The sequence below is a fragment of the Solea senegalensis genome, linkage group LG1, assembly GCF_019176455.1.
Source record: "Solea senegalensis isolate Sse05_10M linkage group LG1, IFAPA_SoseM_1, whole genome shotgun sequence".
In the NCBI taxonomy this organism is placed as follows: Eukaryota; Metazoa; Chordata; class Actinopteri; order Pleuronectiformes; family Soleidae; genus Solea; species Solea senegalensis.
In genome coordinates this window covers 9,486,540-9,502,072 of record NC_058021.1, presented here as the reverse complement: position 1 = coordinate 9,502,072, position 15,533 = coordinate 9,486,540, and the positions used below count along the sequence as shown (strand labels likewise).

Below are 15,533 nucleotides of genomic sequence, written 5' to 3'. Positions count from 1 at the left end.
AAGTGGCTGCTCCTCTGTTCCTCCTTTTCTTGGCTTTCGCCTCTTACACCTTCCCCGCCCAGTCTCTGCTCTCTCTTGGCGACCCTGGGCTTTTTTATGCTATGACATCAAACCACAATGCATTGCACTGTTTGTAGTTTACCTAGAGTCTCCATGGCAATAAAGACCGGCTCTGCCCCTTATTCAAATTGAACCGGAAATCCACGTCATTTTGGGCCAATCTGCGCGCTCTGGAGTGACATAATGGAATTTTTAGGGCTAGAAAGCGAGCGAGGTCTGGCGCTGCGCATAGCAGTCGTGCCATTGGGAAAAGACAATATCAGCCGCGCGCTGAGGAGAGACATAGCAGAGATCCTCAGCCACAACAGCCGCTGAAGTGGTCGCCTGACAGAGAGGCGGATATTATACACACACTCACACGAAGGATATCAGTGAGCAGGGACACAAGACAACAAGGATCAGCTGATTTCCTCATGTTTGGACGCGTCTGGTCAACAAACGTTAATGCGTAACGCTCAACACTCCCTCAAGTGAGGGTGTAGAATGGAAACAACCCTCTACCCAGGCAGCGAGGTGAACACTCCGAGGGTTTCCAGCACCTTTTCCCACAACACGATGATGAAGAAGGAAGTCAATCTGAACCTGGACGACCAGAACTCCGAGCTCAAATCCAACCCGCTCCGAGACACCGACGGACTCCTCAACTCTCCAGACTTGGCACTCTTGAAACTAACCTCTCCGGACCTGGAGCGCCTGATCATCCAGTCCAACGGCCTGGTCACCGCCAACACCGCTAACACGAACCCTTCCTCCCAGTTCCTCTACCCGAAGTCCGCCAGCGACGAGCAAGAGTTCGCCGAGGGTTTCGTGAAAGCGCTGGAGGATCTTCACAAGCAGAACCAGCTGAGCGAGGCGGGCTGCGTCTCCGTGGACAGACTGGAGCTGCTCGCTTCTTCTAACGCAGTCGGACCCGTCGGGCTCCAGACCTCAGACCTGCCCGTGTACACTACTTTGACCGGTTATGCGGCGAGTCCGCTCGGAGCCACCACCATCAACTACTCCACGGACACCATCCCCTTCCCGCCGCCTCCGTCTCATCTGGCCAGCGCTCAGCAGCAGGCGGCCGCTGCGGCTGCGCTGTCACGACTCCAGTCCGCCGGTGTGGTGAAGGACGAGCCGCAGACCGTACCGGACATGCAGAGCTTCGGTGACAGTCCGCCACTGTCTCCCATCGACATGGACAACCAGGAGCGCATCAAGGCGGAGAGGAAAAAGCTGCGGAACAGGATAGCCGCGTCCAAATGCCGCAAGAGAAAACTGGAGCGGATCTCCAGACTGGAGGACAAGGTCAAGAACCTGAAAACACAGAATACAGAGCTGGCCTCCACAGCCAGTGTCCTCAGAGAGCAGGTGGCCCAGCTGAAGCAGAAAGTGATGAACCATGTCAGCAGTGGGTGTCAGCTTTTACCAAACCAGGTCCAGGCTTATTAAACCCCAGTTGTGGTGCTCTTCGCGGGCGCTATATGAACATGTTTCGAGGACGTGTTTCAAGGATCATTTTGCCTTTTATAACCTAAAATCCTCTACAGAGACCCTAATGTGAGGCCACTGAGAATGTGTCCTGCACGTGTAAGGCTGTAATTGGCATTGCACTGTACTGAGGTGACCAGGACAAGATGAGAGCTGCACGTCTGTCACCTGGAGAGTGACAGCTCCATCAGCAGCATGAACGTGGTGCAGCCTCCTCAGACTCGTGGAAGTCTGGCAGTGCTATGCAGCAAACTTAAATGTCTTCATGTGTTGTGAAGTCATGTAGCCAAAAAACAAACAAAAAGAAAACAACTGCTCTGACCTGGTGTAGGATGGCATATATCTGTGTGTAAGCTGGACAATCTGAGCAGGAGAGAAACCAAACACCAGGGTGTCACCAAGTGCTGTCACCCACCGTGTAATATAATGCCTTACTTGTTTACAAGCACTTAACAATGACAAAATATAAATATTTTTTATTTTCTAAAACATTTCTTATTTTAAATATGGTCTTATTTGTAGTCGTTCCTCCTTTATTTTGCAAAAAAGAAATTTAAACTCTGCATGTCTTGTTGCATTTTGTGTACAGTTACCATTGTATTTTATTTTTTTTAATTATGGTGGCTGCTGTGTAGTTCTTCGGTCACAAGACGACCATGAATGTATGTGTACCTGTACTGAATAACCATGTGTATCCATATGTAATGGACATTCAAGTCTCTAGCTGACATTTATTAAATTCACTACATTACTAAAGCTTATGTTTTGTTACTAAGAGGCACTGCTTGCTTTGCTTTACTTATTACTTTAAACCTCTTTTCATGCACAGACGATATTGTGAGAGTTGCATTAAGAGCAGTACAGGAGATGAACCAAACCATAGATGGTCAGCTTCTCAATGGGCAGAAAACAGGACATTATAGTAATATCATGCCCTCTGGTGGGCACAATAAACCTTCTGAACAATTTCTGAAATATCACATGCTCTTCCTATAAATGTGCTGCCCTTTGAGTGATTGTTGAACCAACATAAAACTCCAGCATTTAGACTTTTGTTTATTGATTCCTCATTTATAGCAAATCTGGCATTACAGAGTTACAGCACAATTCACACAACTAATACCCGACGGTCAGAAAAATTCCTATTTACAGAGTTTATGACAGAGAGGGAGAAAAGAGAAGGAGTTGAACAGGATCGATGTGTTTTTCCCAGCCATCTGCGAGATCACAGCAGTAGCAAAACATAATTTAAATAACAAAAATCAACAGCCAAATGCAATGTAAGAATCGTCACTTTGTTTAATGAAGTGTTCAGAATATTCAGATTACCCCCAAAACCATTTCTCCCCTTTTGACGCTATAAAGCACTGTACAGTGTGTGTAACAAACTCTTTCTTTTGGCTCCTTATCATCAACTTATCATGGAGATTCTTTGGAAAGAAGAGTTATTATTATTATTATTAAGTCTGCCTTCACACACCCACGTACAGTACAGTATGTGACAAACCTTCAGCAGGGTTGTACGTTGCTAAATATTTGGGTGTGGGGAGAAACAACTGCTATTGCTGTGCGCGTCAGCTCCTACACTACCAAGTCTTGAAAGTTACATAACTCGTATCAAAAGACAAACAGACTTCCCACCAGAACTGTGTGGATGTGATAAGAGGCTGTCACACTGGAATGTTTGATTTTCCTCTTGAGGAAGCAAATTAAATGTTGTACTTGTACTGTAAACACAAAAACTATTCAGTTTAAGCAACTGAATACGATTGAACAGCTCATTAAAAATCCAAGTGCTGATAGCAACGCATAATCTAGTAAAGAATACTATCTTAAAAATAAATTAGGTTATAAATAATACAAAATAAATAAGATCTATTTTGAAATAATTCAGATGTTGCCACGGGACGTCTTTGAACTGATTTACAGACACAAATTTGTACACAAGCAGACAAATCCCTAACCATAGCATCGAAGAGAGGGAAATAAAAGTTACATTCTGAAATTTAGCGTGCTTTAAAATATCATGTTCCCCCAGAAAATAAATATGAAAACATCCTCTAAAATTACACATTATAAGAAACTAGGTGGAAGGTGATGGCGAAGCAGTGCTCTCACTGAATCTCATGCCTCTCTAGTGAATGCATGGTGCAAACTGTATGCAGTGAATATAAGTTAATACAAAGAGAAGGGGGCAATGGGCTTATCATGTGAAGCCCCTTAGCGCCACTTGGTACTGAAACTATCAGACAGGTGGGTTTTAAATTCAGCCAGTAAATCACACAGCCATCCAGTCAACCATCACATGTTAAAACACAACAACATGCACCTCTCAGTAAGAGACAGGTAGAAATCCAATGTCCCTAAATCATTCAAATGGTATAATAATATGTTAGTTATATGTTTCTTTTTATTATATATGCATTTTAAAATGCATATCTATTCATTTATAACTTTTATACACTCTCCGCTGTGTAATGAAATACATCCCTTATGGTTTATATTTTGTCTTAAAAATAGTAACAAAAGTTTAAAAAAAAAAAAAATTAATCTATAGCCCCTGAAGCAGACACTGCCGCCCTCTCACTAACAGGGGCCCACGACGATATACATGACTTTTGCTATTCTCGCACTTGTACCTAAAATTAAACGTAAACTTTCAAAACTGACCCTGTTCGAACGACAAACTTGGACCACGATTATCTGTAAAAACTCAACACTGGGAAGAATGAGACATGCTCAAAACCAAAAAAAACAACCCACACAAAAACAATTATAAAGAAACATCAACTCTATCCACAGCAACAAAAGTATGTTCTCAATGGGACTACAAGTTAAACAACGGCAAATGTTTGTTATCCATTTAGGTTTGAGGCATTAGTGCTGAGTGGGACCTCGAGGTGGAGGAGAATATCTTTCCCTGCACAACCTTTAACAAGTAAACCCCAATTGCAGAAGGAATGATGCAGCCTCAGCGTTGTGTATATATGTGTATATGTATGATTTTGAAAACAAAACAAAATGGAAATTTGGGATTGTTGACACCTTTGTTGTACATTCCTCACCCCATTGACTACACGACCTCCATCGCATATCTCCTGCGTCACACATGTAATGAACAAAAACAAATGTGAACGACATCTTGAATAAAAACAGCTGGCTCGAGGGGAAAAAGCTGGCTCTTGTGGACGTGGTGTAGTGAGCAGGGTGGAGAATGAAAGCAGTCAGGTTGAGTGACTCTGTATGGCAGTGTTAGTTTGTGATACATAAGTGTGTGTATGTATGTATGTATGTATGTATGTATGTACTGTGTGTATGTATGTATGAAAGAGAAAGCGTGAGATAAGTGTGGATTTCAGGACAGCAGTCAAGTGTGTGAAGTTGTGTTTAGCAAGCACAATCCTGATGGGGCCTTTGAGGCTGCTCGTTAAGCTGTGGCCCCTGTTTAGCTCCGGTAACAGTGGGGTCGTTGTTGTCCAGGCTCTCGGCCATCCTCTCACAGATGATGTCCACCAGCCGCTCGAACGTCTGCTTCACATTAATGTTATCTTTGGCACTTGCTTCAAAGTACTCAAAACCTGATGAGAAGGACAACACAGGGAGTCGTTACAGTTGTTGATCCTGTGTGAAGCTGATTCAGTGAAGTAGTAATGTTAGGACACATCTCTGATACAAGATTCATGTTGAGTATTTCTGAATGAAATTGATCTCTAAGTAAGTGGGGCTTTGATACTGCGTCCAATGACAGTCAAATAGCTTGTTTCCATCATGGTACAGTATGGTACGGTTTGGAGTGGGAAAGCCCTCTCTCTGTCAAGCTTGTGTTTCGACTGAGAATAGTACCTTTACTTGGTAGGCGGCAGTGAGATACGTAGTGTGACGTTGTACCGGTGCGACAACAATGAAAAATGTCACTGAACGGAATGGACAGCAATGGAGCAGCTTGTTTTTTTTCTGCTCAGTTTGTGGCTGTTTGTCCCAAAAAGACATTGAGTTTTGTATGTGAATAGAGTCTGGGTCTTGAAGAAACACCGGTTGCAAGGCAGTGATGCTTTTCTATTGCCCAATCAGCTGACTGTCCTGGGTCCAGATCCTGAAGGGAAGGGCACTGAAAAATGGAACGGTTGGGGACATTTTTTTGGGAAAAAACTCAAAAAATGACGTACCACACTGAACCGTTCGGTGGAAACACGGCTAAAATGCCTGACACTAAGCTGAGTCTTTTCACTCTCAAGTTATATCTTTTTGATGATCATAATTTACTGATTTATTATAATAATTGAATTTATTTAAATAATCATTATAAACGGGGATTCCTCACTGGTCAGTAATGAGGTATCAAAAAAAGCATCTGGACAAACAAGAAAGCTGCTGGCATCAGGCCACTGATAGAAGGCTGAAGGTAACACTCGCTATGGTTAAATGTGAAGTTACCAACTCATGACGCTGTTAGCATCACCTTTAAAATCGCTAATTTATGTGCTCTATAATCCCAGAGACAATGTCAGTCAGGCTGCAGTCACAACCTTGTCTCCATTAATACAGTAAATGAGGGATAAAAAAAACAGCTGATGTCACAGAGGCGTCACCTAGGTTACAGTCTATTGGCTTAAACAACACAACAAAGCACGGTTTATCCAGACGCTTATTCATACCTCAATAATGACCAATGAGGAACCGGTCCCTAATTTTCACTAAACCATATAGATCCACAGTTGTAGTGTCCAGTCGTCTCTGACCAGCTGACTCACCCAGCTGTTCTGACAGCTGTCGACCTCTCTCTGGAGCCACAACTCGTTCATCCTCCATGTCACACTTGTTTCCCACCAGGAGCACCTGAGCATTGTCCCATGAGTATGTCTTGATCTGAGTTGACCTGTAGGCAGTAACAGAACAGGGTGGTCAGCTACATGCTAGGGTTGAGCACCCTAACAAAATTCAAAGAATTGTGATATTTTGGAGTCATGGTTCAGTACAATATTCACTGTGTGATAGATTTAAAATGTGTTGGAGCCTAATAGTTGAGTAATCAATTAATCTAATAATCGTTACAGCCCTAGTTACATTATTTATTTGTCTTTTCTCTCAAAGGCTACACTATAGGATCAAGTGAACTGTGTGACCTTCTGGCCACACCTGTGTCCAGTGCCTGCAACTTCCGACCTCAGAAATTAAGCTGTAGGAAAATGTGGTTCTAACCACAAGAAAGTCCAACAAAGTTAAAGACTTTAAGACTGTAGATCTGCGATTTCTTGTCTCCATACACACAAGACATGCATACTAAGTTTGACCCTCACCAGTCTTGCACAGCATTGAAGGATTCCTCGTTAGTGATGTCATACATGAGTATGAAGCCCATTGCTCCTCTGTAATAAGCTGTGGTGATAGTCCTGTAGCGTTCCTGGCCAGCAGTGTCCTACACAAAGACACATGAAGTGTTCATTCAATTAAACACAGTATTACGGGAATAATGATATATGAGTTTGACATTCACATGAAAACATACACAAAAAAAAACAGGAATGCTGATCTTAGGAACAAGGACTCATGACCATGGATGGTTATGTCCATGTAGTAAGAAGCACGACAAAAACACAATCATGTGTGGGTAGGTTTTGCATCTTTCAGTGTAAATAACTTTCACCTGCAAACAATTAAAGGCTGTGTATGTTCCTCTTGATGATTGGTTTAACATTCCACCAAACTCCCATGAGCATTAGGTATTCCTCTGGTGTTGCATGTAATAAGCAATTGGTCCAAGGGTCAGACTTTATGGCTCATGTTAAGTACACTTCAAGGGTATTGCTATTACACACAGATGAAGTGACTCTGGAGAATGAATAGGCCAGTTTCACAGCTGGGAGTTGTTAGAGATACATGATAACAGAGACTGCTTTAGTCACAGCTGTCGATGTGATGCGGCAGCAGCACGAAGAACACGTATTCGTATGAAGATGTGACTCCACTCTGGTTAATCGGATCTTGTTTTTTGCAGGCTTTAAGATTACTCATTGTAAGTCATTGTCTAGTTACTGTTGCTTTACAGTGCAACAGACATTTTTTAAAGAGTAAAATGCCTATTTAAACACAGTGTGCAATTTCTGGTGCTAGGTGTCTCTCAATCAAAACTATAACAAAAGCATGTGCAGTGAATGGCAAAGAGTAGCCACGATCCATTAGGGACAAATACACACAATAAAAAAAAAAAAAACACAAGACAACAACAGACTAACTAGAACTTAATGTCCTTGTTCATAGTGAACATTCTGATGGCAACATTAAAAGTGGATGACATCATTAAAAGACCACCATAATGAAATGAGTTGTTACCTTGAATAGATATACTAATTTCTATAGATTTAAAGAGTAATGGAACATTTTGGCTAATGTCTTTAAAAAAGAAGAAGAAATGGTTTATGTAAATAATCATTAGATGCAGCCTTATATCATTTCTTAATACTTGCATCTGAATTTCAGTACACTTTATTAACGGATTGAAGTTTGAAGGCCCTGACACCAGACAGGACAGTTAAAGTCAGTTAAATGTGTTAAACCATGCTCAACTTCCTCACCCAGATCTGCAGCTTTATCCTCTTGTCGTTCCTGTATATGGTCTTGACCTTAAAGTCAATGCCCACTGTACTGACAAAGGCTGGTGTGAAGGAGTCATCTGCATAGCGGAAAAGGAAGGATGTCTTTCCTACGCTGCTGTTGCCGATGATGAGGATTTTAAACATGTAATCAAAGTTCTGGTCCGAGGTCTCCTTCTGTCCGTATGTGGCATTTGCAGACGCCATCTATGCAAGGACAGAGATCACACAGTGTCAGTTACAAGATGTTTAAAGAAACAATGCTCTTATTTACCCAGGCTGGAGCAAATACAAGTAATGCCTTACAGCAGTGGCACAAAAAGTCTTCATGGTTTTCCCTCAAAATGATGATGACATACTGTGTATAGGCCTACTACAGTCTTCCTTTTAAAAAACCTCAGAGTACAACACAATTGTTCAGTGATTACAACACAACAAGGTGTAACTCATTACAACACCACCACCACAAACTACTGTCACTAAAACACAACATATGTAGACACTTTGTATTTTACTTAATAAAATTGTGCAGGTACTGTATTTATGACACGCATTCCTGATATTGTATGAGGAATATTTGACTGCTACACGTAGTGTTTGCTTGGTGAAGATATATGGTGAAAATGATGGTCGCTGTCCTATTTTAGGATCTGAATAAACATGCTTTATTAGATCGACTTTGTTGATTGACAGTGAAATCTTCATCAGATCAACCATAACCACATTCAACAGGCACGAAAGAAGGAAAGTGCAAGCACAGCGAAAAAAAAAAAAGATCAAACAAAATTGTCTGAGACTAGTTTCGACTGACACAGCAGATTTAGAGATTCTCTGCCTGACATAACACAGACATTAACAGCTCTGAACCCCAAAGATCTTAAACAGCTGTAGGCAAAACTGTTAAACAATGAGATAACATTATGCAGAAAAACTGTTGCATTGTGCCACAGAGTGAGATGTTACACAAATCTGAAGGGGGGAAACAGAACACATACATACACAACTTTTTGTTTTTTTTTAATAGTTGATTAATCTAAATAGTCCACAATGGACTAAACTAAAAAACATATTTCTAGTTTTGAGGTTAAATGAGGGCTTAGGTTGAGGTGAGGGACATTCAGCTGCAACATACTGCACTAACATGTTTAGCAGCATTTTTATTTGTTTAATTTTTGTAAAATTTAAATACATTTTCAATGGTAACCTTACTAGTGGCAACAACAGTAAAGTAATGGATCAAAACACGCTCATATTATTACACTACATTTATCTCGGTTTGTAAGCCAAAACACACAAATAAAGATGTCATAACAAGGTGAGAGTTATAAATTAACTGGCAGTAAGGCAGCATTTTTCGACAGAAACAAGACCGGCTCTGAATTTTTATTATCACTGAATATAAAACCGTTTTGCTACGAGGCTGTGTCAATACAAATAGTTCATGCTCACTCACAGCCTAGAGTGATTCCACTTCATGTCAATAATACTGGTCGAACAAGCGACCAATATATATGTATATATCTATATCTATATCTATATATATGTAAAGATACGTATACACACATGCATATGGGTATATACCCAACGCACAGAAGAAAGCGGAGCTTAGCAGCCGGCTAAGCATCAGCTACACGTAGCCATCATATCAAGGCAGGGCAGGGAGACAGCTAAGCTAGTCAGGCTGTTATTAATGGCCATATGGTTGGGAAGAATTCGCTTAGGCCATGTGTATTTAGAAGAAAAAACACTTAAATTAAATAGTACTTCACACCACTATGCTTCTAATGTAATATGAACGACCTGAACCTTCAACCATCAATCCACTTATGTAGCGTCGTTTGCCAATAGTGGATATTCTGACTAATGTTAGCAGCAGGAAAACCTGGGGGAAAAAGCAGGACAAGGTGTGGTGTCATTGTGTCGTTACGCCTAAAACAAAATCCAAGCGCCGGCCTAAGCAATAAATATAAGAATGCACCATTATTATTACACTATAGCGTGGTTATCTTTACCTCGAACGCGGCGCACCGTTACAAGTATTAAATAAATTGTGGCACCAGCAGCAGCGGCGGCAGCTAGCTAAGCATCCCAGCTATGTCAAATGAAGGTTACTCTTCCTTATTAACGGCTTCATTTTCAGTCTTAATCCCGGAGCTCATCAGCAAAACATTAAAGATATGTGATGCGCTGCTACTGTTAGACCGAACACAGCAAAACAGTGACGCATAAGCGCAGGTTTTTACCTTGAAATGTGTACGTTGTTTTATCCTCCTTCCTCGGTTGCAGTAGCACTCAGCTTTGCACCTGCAATTGCTCGTGCGCCTCTAGATTGACGGCCACGGCATGAGAATGACTGATAGGAGGACTGACCAATCACGGAGGAGAGGCTGCTCTTCAAACAAACCCCGCCCCAAACCCACCGACGATAGGGAGATGCAGTTTATCAAAGCCAGCTTAACAAAGCCACAAACTATATACAGTAAACATCTCCATTTATCCATCTTCTACCGCTTTTTTCTCCACAAGAGGGTTGCGGGCTATACAAATATAACAATATATATTTAGCAGAGGTGGAAAGAGTACAGAAATATTCTACTCAAGTAAAAGTACCACTATTTTGATACAAGTAAAGTAAAAGTACTGGTCTAAAAATGTGCACAAGTTAAAGTAAAACATTTACTCAAAGTAAAAGTTACTTATTCCTCTGGGATCTCATGTTAATTGTTTTTAATTGTTTTTAAACCAGAGGTCAAACAGTGGTGCAGGGACCTATTGAAACTCCTGCATCGCATTTTTGAGGCACGCAAATCCCAACTGCTGAAAAAGTGGTGCAAAATGGCTCAGTATCGCCCCCAAAGGTGAAACCATAACCCGGTAGGATAAAGCCAACACGAAGTTGCAACAAATTCCAAAAAACGTGGTGGAAACATGCCACAGCCCAAGACCAAGAAAAAATGTCTATTTGAACCATGGCCTCAACTCAGTTTTAAATTTGGCGTCCATCTTGGCAATTTAAATGTTTCGTAAATGATCCAACACTTCTGAGCTCATTAATCATACTAACATAAAAATATGTCAATTTATACTAGACTAAAAGTTAGCAAAAGGTCTTGCAGGCTCAAAAGGGGCGTGGCCACGGTAACCAACGGAAATTCTGGCAAATTTCAACCATTTGCCATGAAACAGGAAGTGGCCTGTAACTTTGCTGTACAATGACCAACCAGCTCAAAACATCACATGCACCACCGGTTGACAGGGCGACAGCCCACGCGATACTGCTTCCAGCTTTAATTTCTAGATATTATCACATGTAGATGAAATGCAAAAAAAGAATGCAAATAAATATGACGAGAATGAGGAACTAAATACAAGAATGCTGTTATAAGTTGTTCAAAGGGCTTTAATTTGGTATCACTGATAAGATAAGAAACAATGCTTAATGCTTGTATTTATCAGCCAGTTCTAGAGCGATGTTTACAAAAGCATTCGTTAAACATATGGAAATGTCAAATATTTACCTCAAATAGAAAAACATGTTCTAATATGTTATATGTTCGAATATGTTATTTTGCATGAACAAATACAACAAACAGGACTTAATCATACAAAAATTGTTTCTGTTGATTTTAACATTTACACAATTTAATCCCAGGTTTATTTGTGAAGTACATGTTTAAGATGCTAACAAGGATGTTACAATAAGTAAATGTACATGTAAAATTGCCAGATTAGGTGGAGTAAATTTAAACTTGAATTAGCATTATCTTGGAGACTGTGACCTATGAAATTAAATGATGAAAACTACACAAAACTAAGTGGCCCACAGAATAGAATTATATACTACAAAAAGGAGTTTTGTCATAAAAAACAGAGGACAAAACATGAAAGAGTGAAAAGATTTTCTTTTATTGGCAAGGCATACAGTTCTAGTTGGAGAGGGCGAACACACCCGAAGTTAAACAGCAGAGGTCGGATTGTCAAAGCTGCAGTCTCCGTTCATGGCCCATATTCACAGAAATCTAAAACAAATAGTGATCTGCGATGACAGTTGAAGCTGTATGATAAAATTACCTTAACTATTCACGAAAAACATCTCAGATCAGCATGCTGACTATCTGACCAGATCAGCAGAAACGGGGAGTACAAGGAGAGATGTCATCCATTTCAGAAAATGAAGAATGTTTGCGTATGTATAACCTTACTTGCACTCATAATGACATTAAATGAAAAGGAAAAAGGCTGAGTAATAGTCGAAATCTGTCCTGGTTTGACATCTCACACATCAAGCTACACACAAGCACAAAATCTCAGACTAAAAGTCTTCCCCTCCTTTGTTTCTGACAGATAAAATAGAAATATAATAAATAAACTGAGCATAATTCACTATGACGAACAATGTACAAAATCATACCATTAGTGACAGGCAGAGGACAGACAGAATCTTCATTTGTTGCGCTGCTGATGAAGCTGTTGTTAAATAGTCCTTAATGTTAAAGGCATCTTTAAGTGTTGGTCTGTTTGGTGCTGTTTATAGCCACAGAAAGGATTGCACAGGTTTTAATCCAGCATATCAGCGAACTTATCTACGACCAGTAATGTTTTTTCTTTTTCTTTTCTGATTTACAAAATAAAAATCAGTTTCTCCACAGGCTAGGTTTTGTAAGTATTCCATATACTCCTGCTATGATCTGAATCCCACAGCCAATGTTATGCACTTCAGAAGAGCTTTTTATACAGTTATTTAAAAAAAAAAGAAGACAGAAAATAAGTGCCTCCAAAAACCAAACTTTAAGAGCTGTAGTGGTCCAGGCTGTGCATTTTAACTCAATTACCAGGCCATTTGCCAACAGAAAAACAGTAAAACAGTCACATTGTACATGTTCAACTGTACCAGAAGTGCAGAACTGGAAAAAGTTCCATAGAAAGTGCTTTGGATTTTTTCTTTCTTTGTAAATACATCAAAAATGTTAACCCAGTCATTCACACACATAGAAAACATGTCACTGTTTTAAGACATCGGTTTAAGTTTCTGTTTGAACAGGAAGAGAGACACACACGGGTCAGATTGGCTACAATCAACCAACTTTATCAGTCACTAATGGAAAGTAGCCAGTGGCAAAATGGAAAGTACAGTACGGGTTGTATCATGCTTGCTTGGCACTTGTTTTGTCATTGATTATGTCACTGCGCAGATCAAAATATCGATCAATGAGAGGACAAAGATGAGGAAAAAAATGTGGCACAGGAAACTGTCTCTGAGTCATCTGCTGGGTTTTTACAGTTACAGTGATAGGAACGTCCCTCTGTGCAACACTCGTGCTTCTACTACACTGTCAGTATCAGTCTGGAAATTCACCAGAATCACTATTTCAGTCGGGGGGGGGGCACCCTGTGTTTGTCACATTATGTGGCAACAATCATGGTTCTGGATAGGTAGTGTCTTTTTTTTGCATGATGTTTGTACTGGCTGCTTCACATTCAGTGACAAACTGTTTCTCAGTCAACTGCCTCCAACGAGTTCATGTTTTGGCTCGAGCCCTGACAAACCACAATGAGGGCTGGCAATGAACGGTAAAATGCTAAACTTGAAGGCAAACTGATAAAATGGGTGCCAAATATTCAGGATTTAAAGCAAAAATTATTAGCATACACAAAAAAAAGATAATTAAAGAACAACAAAGCTGAGACTAAAGTGATATTTCGGGTAGTCCAGTGCAGTTAAGCACACCTTCCAATGTGTTTTCCATATAGGGCTATGCTAAACACTCCTAAAAAAAATATGAAGCACACACTTAATCATCACAGCCTTAGATTTTCTTTGTGCTCTAGAATTCAGCTGGTTGGTGCTTTGGGTTTCCAGAAATAGATGTCATGTTAAATTTTAAGATGTTATGTGTGATTTAGGTGTTCGCTTCATTTTTGCTGAGCAGTTATTTGCCTCCAACTCCAGAAGTTCCTCTTGCCGACACTTGGGGGCACTGTATGCACAGCCCATCTTGTTTTAGATGTAATTCTATGACTGCACGACACCGCGCTGACCCCAGCTCAGTCCTGCTGCTGACATTATAATTGTTTAATAAGCCTGGAGCCCGAAGTGAAAATTCTAATATGTACTGCAGGCCCATTCATTGCAACCATATCCAAGTAATAAACTTTCCGCATGTGTAACAACAGTGTCATAATGTCTGCTACCTTTAAAGTGTACTGCATACAATTATACACAGCTTCTTTGTGACATTACTTTTCCTACACTGCCTTAAATCTTCCTTTTTTTGTGGCGTACAGACCTAAATAATAGACAACAGAATATGACAAAATAAAAAAGACAGGTAGATTAGCAAGGTCCCCATACAACTGCAAGCTTGGCAAGACGTTTTACAAGACTTTGTTGCGTTTCCACAATCATTCACCTCTTCCTCACTTTCTTCACAATTACTCCACAAAAGGAAGACGGTACTTTCTGTGTAGTGGATCTTGGGATGGCTGGTGCTAAAATAAACATCTCATCCTTTTTTATAAGTCTGACTGAAAGACACAGAACACAAAGGACCGGTCAGAACGTTGGCTCCCTGTCCTCTCTGAGTCAGTTTGTCTCTCTCCAGTGCAAGTGACTGCCATGTAAAACTGCAGACATTCTCAACACCTGCCCAAACTTCCTTGCTCCACAACCCCAGGCTGTCACCCTGTCCACAGAAACCAAAGGTGGTGGTGTTGGTCTGGAGCAGGAGAAGGTGCAGTGACAAAGGAGCAGGCACCAAAACCAAGACAAATAAACATAAAAGGCCAAAAGAAGATCTTTTAAATTGTGCTATGTGCCAAGTCTCATCCGTGCTACCGCAGAGACCTCTTCCTGGTCAGTTTCTCTTTCTTCTGCCATATCTTTTTCAGAGTCTAAAGAAAACGTCCTGTCTGAATCAGTGGCTAGCATCTTGGGGAATCGGCGAGTCTTAGCAGAACCAGATCTGGAAAACTCCGGCTCCCTCCTGCGAGTGCAGCTACCTTCGTCCTCAGGTGGATTCTCTGTATCTGACTCTCCCTCTTCTTCCAAGGTCAAGTCAAACTGAAACTTATCAGTGGAAGTGGAACCAGGTGCTGAAGCTTCACTTGCTGGGGCTTCCTCCTCCTCCTCCTCCTCTTCCTCCTGTCCCTCTGGTGAGGGTGAAGGGCTGTGGGGGATCATGCTCTGATACCACTCTCTGTTGTCCTCTAATGTGTCCAGGATCTCCTGAGCGTCTGGGTGGACAAGGTCAGCCCACGTCTCCCATAAAGGATGAACAATGTAGTCAATGAAACCCACCTGGAAGAGAAACAGGAAGAGGTTTGTTTTTTTTTCTCTCCATTTTATTTGTGTCTTCTTTGTTTTAAGGTAAGACAACAGTGCTTTACAACAGGTTTCATGTATTAATTACAGTA

At 40.9% G+C, this 15,533-nt stretch overlaps 3 protein-coding genes across 7 annotated transcripts in view; 1 reads left to right on the top strand and 2 right to left on the bottom strand.

Moving 5' to 3' along the window:
* Nucleotides 1–272: 272 nt before the first annotated feature.
* LOC122770543 (transcription factor jun-D-like) lies at nucleotides 273–2,286 on the top strand. Its single transcript, XM_044027457.1, has one exon. It carries the CDS (start codon nucleotides 544–546, stop codon nucleotides 1,489–1,491), a length of 948 nt encoding a protein of 315 aa, XP_043883392.1. The 5' UTR covers nucleotides 273–543; the 3' UTR covers nucleotides 1,492–2,286.
* A 280-nt stretch (nucleotides 2,287–2,566) lies between these two features.
* Nucleotides 2,567–10,457, bottom strand: LOC122770549 (ras-related protein Rab-3A-like). The gene is made up of 5 exons (XM_044027470.1): nucleotides 10,364–10,457; nucleotides 8,103–8,327; nucleotides 6,828–6,946; nucleotides 6,282–6,406; nucleotides 2,567–5,108 (listed from the first exon to the last, which is right to left on the bottom strand). The coding sequence occupies exons 2-5, from the start codon at nucleotides 8,325–8,327 to the stop codon at nucleotides 4,918–4,920; spliced, it is 660 nt and encodes a 219-aa protein (XP_043883405.1). The 5' UTR covers nucleotides 10,364–10,457; the 3' UTR covers nucleotides 2,567–4,917.
* Nucleotides 10,458–12,261: 1,804 nt separating this feature from the next.
* pde4ca (phosphodiesterase 4C, cAMP-specific a) overlaps nucleotides 12,262–15,533 on the bottom strand; it is a 51,757-nt gene continuing 48,485 nt past the window's right edge. For all 5 annotated transcript variants that reach the window (XM_044029600.1, XM_044029592.1, XM_044029609.1 and 2 more), the window contains one exon: nucleotides 12,262–15,417. In XM_044029600.1, the coding sequence (XP_043885535.1) occupies nucleotides 14,929–15,417 (489 nt within the window). In that variant the 3' untranslated portion in view covers nucleotides 12,262–14,928. The remainder of the gene's footprint in view (nucleotides 15,418–15,533) is intronic.

Coding starts and splice junctions, on each gene's coding strand:
- LOC122770543 (XM_044027457.1), top strand. CDS start 544: ATGGAAACAACCCTCTACCCAGGCAGCGAGGTGAACACTCCGAGGGTT.
- LOC122770549 (XM_044027470.1), bottom strand. CDS start 8,327: ATGGCGTCTGCAAATGCCACATACGGACAGAAGGAGACCTCGGACCAG. Junction 6,947..8,102: donor GGATAAAGCTGCAGATCTGG/GTGAGGAAGTTG, acceptor GTCTTTGTGTAG/GACACTGCTGGCCAGGAACG. Junction 6,407..6,827: donor TTCAATGCTGTGCAAGACTG/GTGAGGGTCAAA, acceptor TACTGCCTACAG/GTCAACTCAGATCAAGACAT.